At 42.8% G+C, this 17,689-nt stretch overlaps 1 protein-coding gene across 1 annotated transcript in view; it reads right to left on the reverse strand.

The window, feature by feature from the left end:
* Positions 1-895: 895 nt before the first annotated feature.
* Positions 896-17,689, reverse strand: part of UBXN6 (UBX domain protein 6) — a 72,332-nt gene continuing 55,538 nt past the window's right edge. The window contains exons 8-11 of the mRNA XM_075863729.1: positions 14,292-14,511; positions 13,470-13,600; positions 13,109-13,254; positions 896-2,720 (exon numbers count right to left, since the gene is read on the reverse strand). Coding sequence (XP_075719844.1) covers positions 2,592-2,720; positions 13,109-13,254; positions 13,470-13,600; positions 14,292-14,511 — 626 coding nt within the window. The 3' untranslated portion in view covers positions 896-2,591. The remainder of the gene's footprint in view (positions 2,721-13,108; positions 13,255-13,469; positions 13,601-14,291; positions 14,512-17,689) is intronic.

Here is a 17,689-nt window from a genome sequence, read left to right on the forward strand (position 1 = left end):
TAAGTGATCGAAAGCAGTTTTTATTTTAATTTTTTTACAGCGTACACATCATAAATGATGCAAAAAAAATGTTGTGCAGGTTATTACGGCCGCGCCAATACCGAATGTGTATATTTTATGTATTGAGATTTATTTTAATGTTTATTGTAAAAAAGGTGTATGTGTATTTTTTTAAAATGTTATATTACTTTATTTTTTCAACTTTAATGTATCTATATTACAGTACATTAGCCTGTGTACTGATAGGTATGTCCTAACAACTGCCTGTGTGCCAAGTATGCCCTAACAACAGGAAATATGGTAGGACAGCCCTGTGGTCCTTCAATGGACCCTGGGCTGTCTGCCCATTTATGGTATGTCCCTCAATCGCGTCACAGGAATTCCGTGACGCGATCCAAGGAGCATCCCCCCATCTCATTTTCCCCTGAATGCTGCGGTCAGCTATGATTGCAGCATTCAGGAGAATAGTGGAGGAGATGAGAGGTTTCTTTGGTCTCCGCCAGCAGGGCTGCAGCTGTGTAATACAGTCATTGCCCTGCGCCTGACAATAAGTGCACGCGCGGTCAGCATGCATCGTATGCAGCAGGCTCAGCCTGTGAGCCTGCTTTATGCTTTTCCCCTCACTCCATGACGTACAGGTCAACAAAAGTGTGTACTGCAGACCCACTAGCGCCTTGCCATTAGATTATAATATTTGTACTGAGCAACAATAGCTCTAATATACTCTAATATCCAATCAATTAATTTAAAATCAGTCTACTGATGATTTTTTTTGGTTTTTGTTTTATTTTGGTTTAATAAAAGTTACGTTTTATTGAATATTTAGTTAAGTGGATAATTATTTTTCCCTAGGGCAATCTGGAAATACAAACGTCATATATACAACTTACCACTCTTGTGAAGTCAATTGTTTATTTTGTAGAAAAATGTAAAACCCGCATTGTGGGAAAAATGTATGCTATCCTGGAGTATCTCAATAAAAATAAACATATAACGCAGCATCAGCATGGGTTCATGAGGGATTAGTCTTGTTAAACTAACCTGATCATTTTCTATAAGGAGGTAAACTGTAGTCATTGGATGTCATATAACTTGATTATTTTTTTCTGTTTTAAACGGTAACTAAACGTTCAAACTTCTGACATGTCATAGTCAGAGGCCCGAGGACGGAGACTCCCACCAATCTATATAAAAAACTAAGCGTCAGAAGCGCTCGTGTGAGCGCTGAGCCGCTTAGTTTCTGTTTGACTTTTTCCGGATAGCCGATGTAGCGGTGTACGGGCTAATAGACTTTCTATTGAGCCCCTATACAGCTACATTGATTTCTCAGTGCCTGGACCTCCACCAATCAAAACTTCTGACATGTCACTATGACATGTCAGGAGTTTGTTGAAGCGATTAGTTACCCTTTATACATTTACTACTGTTCCACATAAAAGGTTGGTATATAAAATGAGAATGTGGGGACTGGGGGAAAATATGTGTAATTGGGTAAGTAACTGGCTCAGTGATAAAAACCATGGATGGTTATTAATAAAACATATTCAGATTGGGTCACTGTTACTAGTGGGGTTTCACAGGGGTCAGTATTAACCCCTATTTGTTTTAATATTATAATCCCTTCTAAAAGGCATTAAAAAGTCAAATATACATTTCTGCAGATTCTGCTAAACTGTGCAATGTAAAGCCAGAGAAGTGGCAAACAAACTGTAGTGCCAATAAATGTATGGTCATGCACTTCCAAAGGGAAACATACTAAATGCAAAAACACTGTAGCAGCCAGTGCAAACCAGCTGCCATGGTAAATAATAAAAAGGGATGCATCAAAAGGGGCATAGATGCAAGAGATGAGGAGTACATAGTTTTACATTTATACAAATAGTTAGATCACACACGGAGTGTTATGTACAATTTTGAAAGAAAGGAAAGATAAAGCTGGAGCGGATTTAGAGGCAGGTGACAAAAGTAATAAATGGGTGGGCTACAGTGCCCAGAAAGATTATTAAAATTGGGGCTATTTATTTGGTTTAGCAATGGTTAACAGTATGCCTCATGAACATAAGCACCTAATTGTGACCTGCTTTGTTCCACGTGAGATATCTCTCGAATCAAGTGTTCAATCAGATATATTGCATCCAATGGGGCATGCTGCAATATATTGTATCTCATTGTGTATAAATACAATCTACATTGGCTCCATTAAAAAAGGAATTCACCTCGTATTCATATCTGTTTACAACAGGGTGCCACTTACATCAGTAACTGTTGTATTACTTTCATGCGACTTCTTTTCTGTGGACTTCAACCGTACGACAATTGCAAATCACAAAAAAAAATAAAAATCTGTGCTTAGCCTCAGCCCGTGGAAATGTAGTGACTGTTTTATATTGTTAAAAACATCTAATTTAAACAATTTAACAGAAAAACAAAACTGTATATACATATAAAGTTTTTTGTTTGTAAAGCAGTTGCTAAGTGGCAATTCAATAACATACATTAGTTAACATTATATATATATATCTCCAGGATAATAGGCGGAAAAACTTTATATTGTCAACTTGAAGCTTTGAGAGCCGTTGTAGAACACATGTCTATGCAAGAGTGTTTGCCCGGGATAACAAGTCCGGTTTCAGCACACTGTCTGTTTTATGTCCATCAATAGCTTCCACATCAGCCAAGATTGCTTCATCCCAACGAAACGTTAACAGTGCAGATGGAACCTGAAAATATAAATTTTCATAAGTACCTTTCAAAATATAATCCAATCAATTTATTCATCCCGGTTACTGAGCTGCAGTCACATACATGGTTACATAGCTAATAAAGATAAAAAATGTAATATTTTCATCAACCAGGGGAAGTGAGAGGATGTGGATGAAGGGAAGGGTTAGGGGTAAACTTTAAAACTTTTGGAGGAATTTATTACTTGTTCTACACCAATTATTCTGTATTCAGTATTCTGGTGTAGAAAAAGCGCAAATGGTACAAAAGTTGCAATATGTGCAACAAATTGCAACTTTTGTGGTGTTTGTGCAGAGCATGCCAATTTTACAAAAAGGGGGTGTAGTTTAGGAGAAGTAGCGGGGCCTCCCGCAGCCCAACAAATTTACTATAATGTATGCCCGAAGCTGGCATAAATAATAGTGAAAATCTACATTAGCTCATAACTGGCATAGATTTGACTCTCTCGTGCACGGATGGCTAGAGATGTGCCTCATTTTATTAAGAGACACAGCTTACTCCAGAGTGTTTTAGATTAAGACTGACGATTCAACATTCAAACAATAAATCTATACATTTAAGTAAGCGTTGATATTATTTTGTTCTAAGAAATTATCTAAGCATTCCTTAAAGCCATCAACGGTTTCAGTTGTAGCCAGCTCCTGCAGTAGACTATTCCACAGTTCTAATAGTAGAGAAACCTTGCTGTCTCTGTAGATTGAACCTTTTTTTTTCTCGAGACGCAGGGAGTGCCCGCTGGTCTTTTAAGGAGATTTTACATGGAACAGCTTTTCACCATATTTTTGGAATGGGCCATTAATGTACTAATACAAGTACATTTAGTCTCTTCTCAAGACTAAATAAATGTAATTATTGTGATCTTAACTGCAATTTATCAGTTTTGTGGCTGTATACCTTTTCAACTCCATGGCATCCTTTCTACAAACCGGTGCCCAGAACTGAACTGCATAGTAAAAATTAGGCCGCACTAATGCTTTGTGAAGTGGTAATAGTATATCCCTGTCACGCAAGTCCATGCCTTTTAATATATGACCATATCCTGCTGGCCTTAGAAGCTACCCATTCCAAAAATGAGAGTCTACTACAACCTCTGCCTGTTGCTGATGGTCTTTGGCAACAGATTGCCATGGATTTGTGCTGGTTGTACCACTGTCTGGGTCGTGGTGGATCGTTTTTCTAAGATGGCACATTTTGTTCCTCGGTCTGGTCTTCCCTCAGCTCCTCGCCTGGTAAACTTATTTATTCAACATATTTTTAGTTTGCACGAATTGCCCCACCATATCATGTCTGAACAGTGCGTACAATTCACGTCTAAGTTCTGGAGAGCACAATGTAAATTCTTGACTGTAAAATTGGACTTTTCTTCTGCATATCACCCACAATACAACGGCCAAGTTGAAAGGATCAATCAAATGGTAGAAAATTATCTTCGTCATTTCCGATCTGTTCAACACGACAATTGGTTGCATCTTCCAATAATCACACGAGTGAGTCTACTGCTTTTTTTCCATTTTTTGTTCTTTACAGTCAAAATCCACGTGCTTTTCTTCCTGTACCAGTTACATCTCAAACGCCTGCAGCCAATTCTTCTTTCGGAAGCATTCTTCATGTCTGGCAGCAAACCAAGTCTGCGATCCTGCAGGCAGTGAATCGCATGAAGAAATATTCCAATAGGACGAAAATACTTCTTCCTCAGTTTCTTCCTGAAGTCTGTGGCCCTGAACTGGTTCAGTAAATCTCCCGGCTCTGCATTTGTTCCCATCAGGTCTTCTAATGTCTTCAAGGTCAAGGAGACCCTTGACTACAAGAAGGTAGGAGGGAAGGCCTTCTACCTGATGAATTGGAAGGGTTTTGGTCCTGAGGAGAGGTCCTGGGAGCCTTAAGAGAATGTGGATGCCCCAGCTCCCCTCAAGAAGTTCCTCTTACGCTCTGGACCTAAGAAGGGACATAAGAGGGGTACTGTAAAGTCCACGGTCGCTGACCGTCGGCGTTCTCACTCACTGGCAGCCGCAGTTCTCTGAAACATTGCCAGCGTCTCCTTCCCCTGAGACAGCGGCACACAATGTGCTCTCCTCCGGCCGATGCCCATAGAGTGTATTCCAGGAAATTCATCCCAAACCAATGCCAGCGTACCGGGGACTTTAAAAGGAACCCTGTCCACTTCCACATTGCCTGAGCAACGTTGTGTCTTACCCAGTGTTTGTCTGCAAAGGTTTCCTAGTTGTATCCTGTATCCCTAATCCAGTATCCATATCCAGTGTCCCTGTCAAGTCAAGTGTCCGAGATGACTTCAGTGTTCAAGTCCGGTTATCCCGCACAAGCCTGTTTCCGATAGTCCGGCACCAGCCTGCTTCCGATAGTCCGGCACCAGCCTGCTTCCGATAGTCCGGCACAAGCCGGCTACCCAGGTACTCTCGCCCTAGTGTCTGTCATAGACGTTCTGTTTGAGCTGCTACTCCGCTACGGCGGAGCGGCCCAGTGGGTCCACATACCCCACAGTCGTGACAACCTCCATGACTGGTTGCACAGTTTTTGAGGTTCAACAAATAGACCTTAATAAAGCACTGCTGACATCGAACGAAATCCAGACGATAGTAATAAATAAGCAGTTTATTAGGGTCATCCGTTTCAATGCTGAACTAGCATCTTCATCAGGCCAATGAAGATGCTAGTTCAGCATTGAAACGCGTAGCCCTAATAAACTGCTTATTTATTACTATCGTCTGGATTTCGTTTGCATCAGCAGCATATTATTAAGGTCTATTTATTGAACAAAAAAAACTGTTCTGTTTTATTGCGGTATCTTTGTTTGCTACTGGCTCGGACCTTGCTGAAGCTGACTTCCACATCTACCTCTTTGCCTACATCAGAGTTGTGCCTGAGGTCGCACAACCCTCATAGGTGAGCGTATACCATTACCTCTAATCCTATCAATACTCTTGTTTTGGTGACCTGCCCTATGTGGCGCCGTGCAGGTCTGTTTTTTCTTCACTAGTTATCCATGACTGGTTGGACATCCATCATGTTTAGTACTTAGGGTCAAATCAAGGGGGACCAGCATTTATAAAGGATCACAATATAAAATAAATGACAACACCTAGGAAGGTATTGAGTAAAACTAAAATGTCTCTAATAACTTGGTAACTTGAAAAGGTACAATCAAATAGGATGTGAATACTATAACATTTGAATTATCATATAAGTCAGTTAAGATATTCAAGTAAATAAAACGTCCTGTATGAGGAATCGAAATGGGAGGATCTCACCTGCTCAGATGCAGAGGTCATCAGTGGAGTTGAGATCCTCGCCAAGTCGGATGAACACCAGCCTTCCATAGGGGTTGGTTCACATTTCGGGAAGGGTCATTGAGTTAGAAGAGGCTCCTGGACGGGTTGTAGCAGGAGACTGGTCCATATACGCAATAGGCAGGGCGGTAAAGCTCTTGGTGGGAGTGTGGAGATTGCAGGTATCTGTGCATTCTTGAGAGCTCGTGGGTATCATCTAGTAATCTGATGGAATAAATCCTCAGATTATCTTGTAAAGGGATAATAAAGGAAAGCCCCATTTATTTTTCAAATTCACTGCTTGGAGTGCTTGTAAAATTGAACTGCAGCCAACAATTCTGTTTTGAAGATAGCTTTTATTTGTTGAAGCAAGGTTGACTGATATGCCGGCAATTCAATCTCCTCAGGATTTAGACCTGGAAGGAAGTGGAGCGAACTCCCCATAGACTCTGCCAGGCTTAGTGGGTGAGATGGTGGCACCTTGTAATTTGAGGCCTGTGATACAAATAGCTCCGGGAGTGTGTCTAGAACTAAAAGGGAAAGCCTTTCAAAGTTTCTCAGTCATTTGTAAAGGCTATAGATGAGGCTGATATTAGTGGAATTAGAGTGGTGATTTCGAATGGTCAGTTCAGAGCTTAGGTGAGCATAGCAGTACTCATCTCAAGCAGTACATGCGCCCTAGTAAGGTGAACTTTAGTGAGTACAGTCTCCAGGATATATAGTGCTCGGGGACTGTGCCTTCTATAGTGAAATATTTCAGTGAAAGACTGGGGAGGTGAAGGCCATTGGTGAGACACTATTGTGCACTCAGTTTAATTTTTCCTTGGGAGAACAGATAAGGCATCCCCTTATCAGGGAATTCAAGGAAACCTTATCCTGTAAAGCTTCATTCACATCTTTGATTCAGGCTTCCATTCATGGGTTCCGTCAGACCTTTCTGTCAGGGGAACCCATGAACGGAAATCAAATGTGAACCATAGCTTTCCGTTTGCATTACCATTGATTTCAGTGGTAATGCTTCCGTTGCAAACGGTTTCCGTTTGTCTCTGTTCCGTAAGGTTTCAGTTTTTCTGGCGGAATAGCGCATTCGACTATGGTTTCCGTTCATGGGTTCCCCTGACGAACAGGTCTGACGGAACCCATGAACGGAAGCCCGACCCAGATGTAAATGAAGACTTAGTTAAGACAGGCTACCACTTTGGACACCAGAGTGCCCCGCCAGCTTGGAGCCTTCACATTCTTTTCTGCAGGACAGAAGTAAAGCAAGAATTGAAATCGAGCAAAGAACAGTGACCATCTAGCTTGGCGAGGATTTCGTCATTGTGCTAACTGTAGATACGCGAGGTTCTTGTGATCTGTATAAATGTTAATAGGGTGAATAACGCCCTCCAGCAAGTGTCTCCACTCCTCTAAGGCCAACGATCCCTGATGGAATAGTTGCGCTCTGCAGGAGAGAATCATTTTGAAAAGAAGCCACAAGCCACCATCTTGCTCTTAGAGTTTCTTGACATAGTAGTGCTCCAGCACCAACGGAAGACGCATCCACCTCCAGAAAGAACTGCCAAGATGCATCAGGGTGATGGAGAACGGAGGCCGAGGTGAAAGCGCTCTTGAGGTTGGTAAATCCAGACTCTGCCTCCGGAGGCCAAACCTTGGCGTTCACCCCCTTCTTGGTGAGGGTAGAGTTGGAGCAGTCAGAGACGAGAAGTTCAGGATAAGTTTCTCACACTGAGCTGAAACGTCGCATGTGGGAATAAAAGGATCACTTATTTTTGGATTGCGGCCTGATCTCCCATTTTTTGTTCATCGAGGGGCCATTGGACCATGTCACTAAGGCGTGCACCCACCTATTTATAGGTCTTTTGCTCTAGGCTGCTGATATCCATTGAATAAGTTCATAACTTAGATGTGAACGAGAAGAAGTGGATCTCACACGCAGGACCCGCTGTCACCAAAGTAGTCAGTCCCGCTGACCAGACAGATTTGGGTTTCAGCGCAAGATACAGCTTCTATGTATCCAAGATACATAGAAGCTGTATCTCAAAAAAGTAAAATTGCATTAAAAACTAAAATACACAGTTTTAGAAAAAAACAAAACAATAATCTTCAAAAAGGATTCCATAGCCTTTAATGCTAAATAATTGGGAAAAAACTGTTGCTGCTATTAATGACCTGTTTGAAGACCATTTCTTCGAAATTATGAATCACACACCACCCATAGCAGACCTTTTCCTCTCCGGAGATCTCTCTCATGTTAAAACAACTGCTTCTGCAGTTGTGTAAAAGAAAAAAAAAAGTAATATTTATAGTATTATTCCTTGTTGGAACTCTTGTTGCCTCATTCGAAGGACTGTTCTATTTGACAAATACTCCTTTTGATTAATCTACATGACATCAAGAGCCCCAGCTTACCAAACAAACTTGTTTGTTCCAACAATGTTCTAGAATTGCTGAACGATGCTGGAGGAAATCTGGCAGAACTTGTACACTACAAATTCATTCTCCTACAGCAACACCCTTGCCCAGGCTAAATGAACCTACTTCGAAACCTAATTTTACTAATCTGACAACTCCAAACAACTATTCAGTATGTGCGTGTGTGTGTGTGTGTGTGTGTGTAATATATATATTTACACAATAATATAGATTATATTTTTTTTTTTGGTTTGTGGAGGGCAGCAACAGAGTCCTGCACAGGGTGCCATCTAAGCTACAGCTGGCCCTGCTCATGGCTTGATCTTCGATTCAGACCAATCATTTTTTTCTCCTCACTGCAGCCATCTCCAAATCCTACTACTTTTACCTAAAAAAAAAATTCTTGTGTCTACCTCTTTCTTACAAGAGAAATGGGCAAAACTCATGTATGTTCATATTATTTTTCGCCTAGAGAATTGTAACTCGTTATTAACGAGCCTCTCTATGAATAGGTTACGTCCGCTGAAGTCTATTATAAACGCAGTCGCCAGACTAATCTTTCTTACTAACCATTAATACTGCTTCTGACTGATAGACGTTTCACTGCTTACCAATTTCCTCCTGAACTCTATTTCTCCTTACGCTAATAATTAAGACCTTTATGGCCACGGTCTTCCTCTCCGGAGATGCCAAAAAAATGCGGCCGTCCTGTCCTGAAGTGACCACTAGTGTGCGTGCGCGAGCTCATGCCCGGCCTAAAGGGCCAGCGCGCGCACATTCTAAGAATTAACTAATAAGTCCTAGATCCCTGGACTAAAAAAGGGCCTGATCATTTCACTCCTTGTATGAGCGTGGTTTGTATTCCTCTGTTAGTTTTGCAAATGGTTCCTTAGTCGCCTCCTGTTCCCAGTGTTCCCGTGCCCTGCTACCTGTATACTGTGTCCTGTGCTGTATTTGTTCCTGTGCCCTCTATAGTGTTGGAGTCGTGTTGTGCCGTTTACTTCGTCTGCTGTGTTACACCACGTCTGGTGTCATCTGCCACACTTTGCATCATCTGCTGTCTGAAGTTCCATCTGTGCCTAGCCACTGTGACTGTCTGGACTTTTCAGGTACCCTTGTGCTGGACTATATATTGATTGGGTACTCTGTTTGGCCAGATGCCTCCCCTCTACAGCGGTGCAGTACGCTTAGGCCATGAACCTCGCTGGTCAACTCAAGCCCGCTCGACATCACAAGCCATGCAGGCAGACATGCAAGACCTTCAGTCATGACCAGAGCAACTCTTCCGGACGATGAACGCCATTGCACATCGGCTGGATGTGCAAGTCACAGTCGTCACACCTGTTCCTACTGCTGCACCTCCTGTCAGTACCAGTGCCAAAAGCACCACGCATTCACAGATAGTCTCCCACGCTGGTACTTACGAGGCCTTATGCCCTGTAACTTCTGTGATCTTACGAGAGCAAGACGCATTCAGCTTGGAATGACCGTTGACACTAATATCCAAACTGTTTGACCGTATACGAGGAGCCAGGATTTTCTCGAAACTAGACTTGTTTGGGGCTTACAATTTGATCCTAATCCGTCAAGGTGACGAGTGTAAGACGGCATTCAACACTCGAGACGAGCACTACGAATACCTGGTGATGCCCTTCGGTCTATGTAACATTACCGCGGTCTTGCAGGAATTAGTCAATGATATCTTCCGAGATCTCCTCTATGTCTGTGTTGTGGTCTATCTCTATGATATTTTGATTTTCTCTCCAGATCCGATGACTCATCGGAGGCATGTCCGTCAAGTTCTACTACGATTAAGAAAGAATCGTCTGTATGCCAAGCTGGAGAAGTGCGTCTTTGAAAAAAATTATCTTCCCTTCCTGGGATACATCATCTCGGATCAAGGTCTCAAGACGGACCCTGAGAAAGTAAGGTTCGTCCTGGAATGGCCACGTCCTCAGGGCCTGCGGTCCATACAGCGTTATTTGGGATTCGCCAACTTCTACCGGAAGTTTATCCCAAACTTCTCATCACTGACAGCTCCCATCTCTACCCTTACCAAGAACGGAGTGAACGCCAAGGTTTGGACTCCAGAGGCAGAATCTGCATTTAATAGCCTCAAGAGTGCCTTTACCTCAGCCTCAATCCTCCACCATCCTGACATCTCTCGACAGTTCTCGTTGGAGGTGGACGCTTCCTGTTGGTGCTTAGACAGTGAATAGACATTCTACGGGATGTCTATTCACAATCTCTGCACTTCGTTACTGTTTCTATGGTAGTTACAGCAGAGGAAACGTGATCTCGTTGTAACCTGTCATTTACCGCGTAATCTCGCAAGATTACGCGTCCTCTGCTGTAACTACCACAGACAGACTAACGAAGTGCAGAGATTGTGAATAGACATCCTGTGGAATGTCTATTCATTGTCTAAACACTTCAGTATTGTTAATGTGTTAGTATAAGACAGAACATAAGGATCTAACAGGATCCCTATGCGCTGTGTAAATGAATGGAGAGGAGTGCATGATGCTGATTGGTCAGCGTCATACACTTCCCTGTACAACGCCCACTTAGTCTAAAGTAAAAATACGCCCACTTGGGCATTAAGCAACTCATTAGCATAAATCTAAAACCGCTAATAAAGTGGTAAAAATAGATCGTTTTTTTAAAAATAAAAAGCACTGCTGTCACCTACATTATAGCGCCGATCTCCTTATGTAGGAGATAGGGCACTTATAATGTGGTGACAGAGCCTCTTTAAGAAATTCCGCTCTCGCTCTCAACCCAAGAAGAGGGGGCGGTACTGTAACGGCCGTGGTCGCAGACCCCTTTCATCCTGCCGACGTATTCCTCTCCAGAAATGCCAGCACATGCGGCCGTCCTGAATTGACCACTAGGGTCACTGCAGGCCTTAAAGGGCCAGCTCGCGCGCACACACATGTCCAGGATTAGGAAACCAGTTCTTTACAAGACAAAACCCCAAAAAGGGTTACTACAGCGGATATTTTCATTGAACAAATATATCTAGCTGCAACATGGTCTTCTTCCAACACCTTTGTTGTAAGGAGTTGTCAAGTTTGTCAGACTAGATGTCACCTCTGCTAGTTCAGCCTTTGGCAGATAGGTGCTCAGTAAAGTGAGTTTTTACCATCCCCTACTTTAACTCCAGTTGTGCTGCATGAAGAGGATGTGGAAGTAGTAAATTCTACTTACCTGAAAATTTATTTTTCATTGTCAAAAGGCAGCATGCTTATCCCCCCCTAATAAACATATTTGCTACTTATTACATTTCGCTTGTAACAAAGTAACTTTATATGCTACTTTTGTTAACAAGTTATCTATTAACCACTTTTTTCAAACTAGAGAGGCACTACATAAACCCATTTAAGCTCACTTCAGTCATGTAGGCAAGAATTCTAATCAGCTCTAGCAATAATTATATTAAAATCAGCTGAAAAGTTGTACACTCAGTGGCGTAACTACCGCTATAGCAGCCGTAGCGGCTGCTACGGGGCCCACGGCATGAGGGGGCCCGTGCCGTCCGCCGGCACGTGCCCCGCTTCCCATGGCCGGAGGCTCCGCTAGCAGCCGCTATGGCTGCTACAGCGCGATGCCACTGAAGGGGTTGTTCCTACAAAAGACATGCATCCCCTATCCACAGGATAGGGGATACATGTGGGATCGCTGGGACGCCCAGCGATAAGGAGAACGGGGGACCGTAAGTCCCCCGAAGTTCTCCATGACAAACCTCAGACTACCGTGGTCTGTCTGCAGCTCCATAGAAATGACTTGCGCACCGGTCACGCTTGTGCGCATGCGTGACCAGCGCTCCTTTCATTTTTATTGAACTGCGCAGACCCCCGTTCTCCTTATCGCTGCCAGCTATTACACATGTATCCCCTATCCTGTGGATAGGGGATACATCTCTTATGTAGGACAAACTATAGGCCGTTTTTTTTTGAGGGGGAGGGGGGTCTGTATGGCGTTATCTACAGGGGGGGGGGTTCTGTATGGCGTTATCTACAGGGGGGGCTGTATGGCGTTATCTACAGGGGGGCTGTATGGCGTTATCTACAGGGGGATTTGGGGCTGCAAGACGTTATCTACAGGGGGCTGTATGGCGTTATCTACAGGGGGCTGTAAGACGTTATCTACAGGGGGGCTGTATGGCATTATCTACAGGGGGGCTGTATGGCATTATCTACAGGGGGCTGTATGGCTTTATCTACAGGAGGCTGTATGGCATTATCTACAGGGGGATTTGGGGCTGTAAGACATTATCTACAGGGGGGCTGTATGGCATTATCTACATGGGGGGGTTGTATGGCATTATCTACAGGGGGGGTTGTATGGCATTATCTACAGGGGGGGCTGCATGGCATTATCTACAGGGGGCTGTATGGCATTATCTACAGGGGGCTGTATGGCATTATCTACAGGGGGCTGTATGGCATTATCTACAGGGGGCTGTATGGCATTATCTACAGGGGGGCTGTGTATGGCGCCATCTATAGGGAGGCACTATCTACAAGGGGGGGGGGGGTTGTGGGATACCCAGCGGAGGGGGGACCCCAGTCAAAAGTTTGCTATGGGGCCCAGTCTTTCCTAGTTATGCCCCTGTCTACACTATATTGTAAATAGAAAATTTTGCTACACAATATATTACTCACCAAACCATATTCACGAAATGTAACCTGTTCATCTTCCAGCTTTTGACCACAAGGAGCAGTGAGTTCAAATGGAAGCCAATCATTCTGTAGATGTTGGCGAATAAAATCAACCAAAACGGACAACCGTTCTTGGGCGTAGAATAGGCCTAAAATTGTAGAAGAAATATATAAAATCGCAAAGTTCAGCCTTTCTCTCTCGATTCTATGCTGCCCTTAGATAAGGTAACACGGGAGATCAGACAGATCCGGTTTAAAAGGAGATCGTTCACTTTGATGGCTTGGTTGGTTTAGCTTTATGCTCACATGACAAGTGCTTGATTTGCTTGTTCAGGCTACACTACCTACAAAAGCCACTTCTCACCTTGTAGTATATAACCATCTGGAAATCTGATTCTCAAGACAGTATATTTATATTTCTTTATTTCTGGTTTATCTTCTTTCTCCCGCATCGCTTTCGTCCTGAGCATGGAATCTTGCTTTAGCTTTTCTGTCCTATAATGAGAAAAAGATATAAAAATTTGACTATTTTTAAAAATATAAAAAAATATATATATATAAAATAATGTGACATTCCCATACATACAGGTTATGGATTTAGAAATATCGGTCATCTCCCGTAGTTACTTGCAAGGATGTGTGCCCTTTTAGTTAGATTTCTAGGTTTTCTTCCTTGGAGTAGCCCATTATTAGCATCAGCTATCGAGAAGGCAGGGAGTTTAGAGGAGGTACCAAGTAATTAGGCAGAGTTGTAGTCTATCCTAGTAGAAATTGGGGCAAGTGGCAAAGCACCGATGCATACCCAGACTACAAATAAATCCTGTGCAGTTTGATCCTGCAGTCTTGCTCCCTTCCTTCTGTCCCCTTTATCTTGCTAACCAACCAAATGTATGTAAGTGAGAGATGGAAAGGAATAGGACTGCAGGATCAGACTGCAAAAGGGTTTGTAGTCTTTAACCATGGTGACACATAGGTCTGTATAAAAGCTGTAGACACAAAGCTGTACGTTATTTAAAAATTTTATTTGCAGAGTGGCTTAATTTTTCATTTTATATGCATTGACGGCAATTAAAACCTATTTGGTTGCCAAGTTGAAAACAAACCTTCTGCTTAGCAATTGACAAACTGAAGTGAAACTTTCAAAAGTAGGGCTACAAAATTTCTAGTGAAAATTTTTGCTACTGACCTTAGTTTTTGTTCTAGTTTTATATCTTCTACTGTTAAGTTGTAAAAGTCATCGGGAAGGTCAAATTTTGCAGCTTGAAGAGATGGCACGAAGATCTGTGGTTGCCGATATAAAGTGGCAATTAAGGGCTCTCCACTTAACAAAGAATCATGATGGCTTTGCAAGTCGTTTAACCGGTCAAGTGCATCACTGCCCAGTACATAGAATTCTTCTTGCAAATCTAGTAGTTCAAATAAAAAATAATAGGTTTGGTCAGCAAAAAGTGTACCAAGATATTATATCTGCCAATATAAACAACTATTAATATCTAGTCTTGTTATATGTATGCAATAATTTCTCTATAAAAAAAAAGCAATGCAAAATTTTTCCAGGGAAAGTGTATTGAGAAAGGAAGTAACAACTAATACTGCCAAGAACAACCTGCTTAACCTCTTAGTCCATTCCCGCCTAGCCAGTTTTCGTTTTATCATTTTAGTCTTTTTTGCGGGAGAAGTTGTAGTTTTTAGTGGCACATTTAATGTACTGAAAAAAAAAAAAAAGATTTCCTAGGTTGATGAAATTTCAGCAAAACAAATTTTTTACCACTTTAACGAATAAATACCATTTGTTAAAAAAAAAAAAAAAAAAAAAAAAGAAATAATTCTGTGAACAAATTCTGAGACACGGAACTTTTCAAATTTTCAATTGATGGAGCTGTGTGAGAGCTTAACAACGTGCAGGATAAATATAGTTATCTTGTAACAGTTCGAACATGGCTATACCATACCAATTATGCTTATTTTTTTTTAGTCTTTTTACATTACTTGAAAGGGAAAAGTAATTTTTTTGCTTTTAATATTTTTTTTCTCATCTCAGTAAAAACTTTAATTCATTTTTACAACTTGGTTTTTGTCCTACTAGGGGACTTAACCAGCTGACGACGGTAGACGTCTATGCTCATCATGAGGAGCTGGACATTGCAGCACCACGACAAGAATAGGTATCATGATGATCGCGTGAGCACAGCAATGTGCCCGTATGATCAGGTGCGGGGCAACAGCTGTAATACACAACCCCGCTCTAACCAAGGAGATCAAAATTAAATTTCTGATCTCTGTCGATAACCCCTTAAATTCCATAATTAAAGCTGATCGTGACATTCAGAGGAAAATGAGAATGGGGGACCCACCGTTTAATTGCGTCACATAGAATCCCTGTGAAACGATCGAGGGACATGCCTTGTATGGCCAGACAGCCCAGGATCCATTAAAGGACCCTAGGGCTGTCTGACCATACAGGATCTCCTGTTAGAGCATACATAGGTTTGCCCTAACAACTGCCTGTGTAGCATCAGTACACAGACTAATGTACAGGCATAAAGATATTAGGGTTGCAGGATGCTTCGAAATATCAATACTATTTCGATGCTGTGCACCCACAAACTGTTCAATAGCGTGAATTCATGTATTTTGATCCTAATCTGTGCGGGGGAACAGCTTAGTACTGTAATACATGAATTTAGGGACTACTATAATGCGATTCTGCTTATTAGTGCAGCGCCGGCCACGAAAATAGAAAACATGATGCTCGCGCGCACTGCAAAATGCCCCCATGCTCCGTGTTTTCAGTGGCGGTACTCTTTAGTGCAGTGCCAGACGCATCACAATAGGCGGATCGCGATCAGGAGCAGGGCAATGGCTTTAATACATAGCCGCAGCTCCGCTCAAATGGCAGAGAATAGATAAACCTCTGATCTCTACCGTTATCCCTTTAAATGCCGCGATCAAAGCTGACCTTGGCGTTCAAAGGGAAATGGAGAAAGGGTGACTCCACTTTGATCGCGTCACAGGGAATACCTGTGACGCAATCGAGGAAAAAAGATTATATGGACAGACAGCTCAGGGTCCATTGAAGGACTAATGTACTGACATAGTACATTTACCGTAAACCGGCAAAGTTTTTAGCCACATGAAACCTCAAAAATTGGATCAAGTGGTGTAGAATGATTGTGCGATGTCTCCTGTTCGTTGACATGCCAGCTATTTCCACTTGTCGCAAACTGAGAGAGGCAGATTCCATGAACGGAGAGACATTGGTTTAGGACTCCGGCAGATTGCTACGCGCCTAGGCCAAGATGTCAGTACTGTTTAATGTTGCTTGTACCGGAGGTTGGGAGAACAACAATGAATGGGAATGACCGCAAGAAGTGCACGGAGGCAAACCTCTGCACGGACGGTTCATCCGATTGGAAGAATGGCACGTAGTGTTTTATTCTATACTGCAAGTGAAATTGGATGTCACATCCAAGGCCTACGGCAGCAACCAGTTCCGACACGACCCATCAGAAGCCGTTTGCACGACATTGGGCTACGAGCCAGACGTCCAGCTACAGGTGTTCCATTGACCACACGCCACCACTATCAAAGGCTATCATTAAGGCACAGCAAGACGGCAATGAAGGCTAGAATGGAGGTCTATCCTATTTAGCAATAAGTTCCGCTTTTGTCTCGGATGCAATGATAGCCGCAGATTGGTCTTGAGACAACGTGGGCAACGCCATGATTAGGCCCTCACAAGGGAACATCACACCGGTCCTACTCCCGGGATTATGGTGTGGGGTGGCATAATATATGGTAGCCGGACCACTCTAGCCTTTATTTCAGGTACACGAACAGCTCTGTAATTTGGTAGTGGAACCAGTGGTACGGCCATTTCTCTAAAATGCCCCTGAAGCCGTTTTTCAACAGGACAATGCCAGGCCACATGTTGCTCATGCTACTGTGACCAGTCTGTGTGACTTAAATGTGCTACTATGGCCTACAGCGTCTCCGGACTTGTGTCCAATCGAGCACATCTGGGATGTTATTGGTCGGCAATTGCAAAGGGTTGTTATAATGCCAAGGCATGCAAGTGCGTGTATTTCCGTGCGTGACGTTCTATACTGAATAAATCAAGATTTTGGAATATATTTTTTTTAGATTTGCAGATCATTAACATGTCTATCGATCCGGTGATTTCCACAATTCCAAAACTATTCCTTCCTGGTGTTACAATTTCAATGTTGAGGAACGTAGATATATGCCAGTACATTAAAGGGGTTTTCCACCTGCTGACAACTGATGACCTATCCACCGGATAGGTCATCAGGACATGAACTGTAGGGGTCCAACACCCGGACCCCACACAAATCAGCTGCATACATGCCGGAAGCAGTGCTGGTCACCCCCAGACGAAGGCATCTGCCGAAACGCGCGTTGGGTGTTGGCATCCTCCCTGTGTGAGACCATGACTTTGGGTATGTATGTTACCTCTTACAGGTGTCTGTGTTACATGCTTTAGGTCTGTTGTTACTTTGGCCCTTCAGTTGATGGGCTGCATAGGCCCTAGGCATGTATTGACTCATATGTAGTCTATGGCTA

The sequence above is a fragment of the Rhinoderma darwinii genome, chromosome 1 (genome assembly GCF_050947455.1).
Source record: "Rhinoderma darwinii isolate aRhiDar2 chromosome 1, aRhiDar2.hap1, whole genome shotgun sequence".
Classification (NCBI taxonomy): Eukaryota; Metazoa; Chordata; class Amphibia; order Anura; family Rhinodermatidae; genus Rhinoderma; species Rhinoderma darwinii.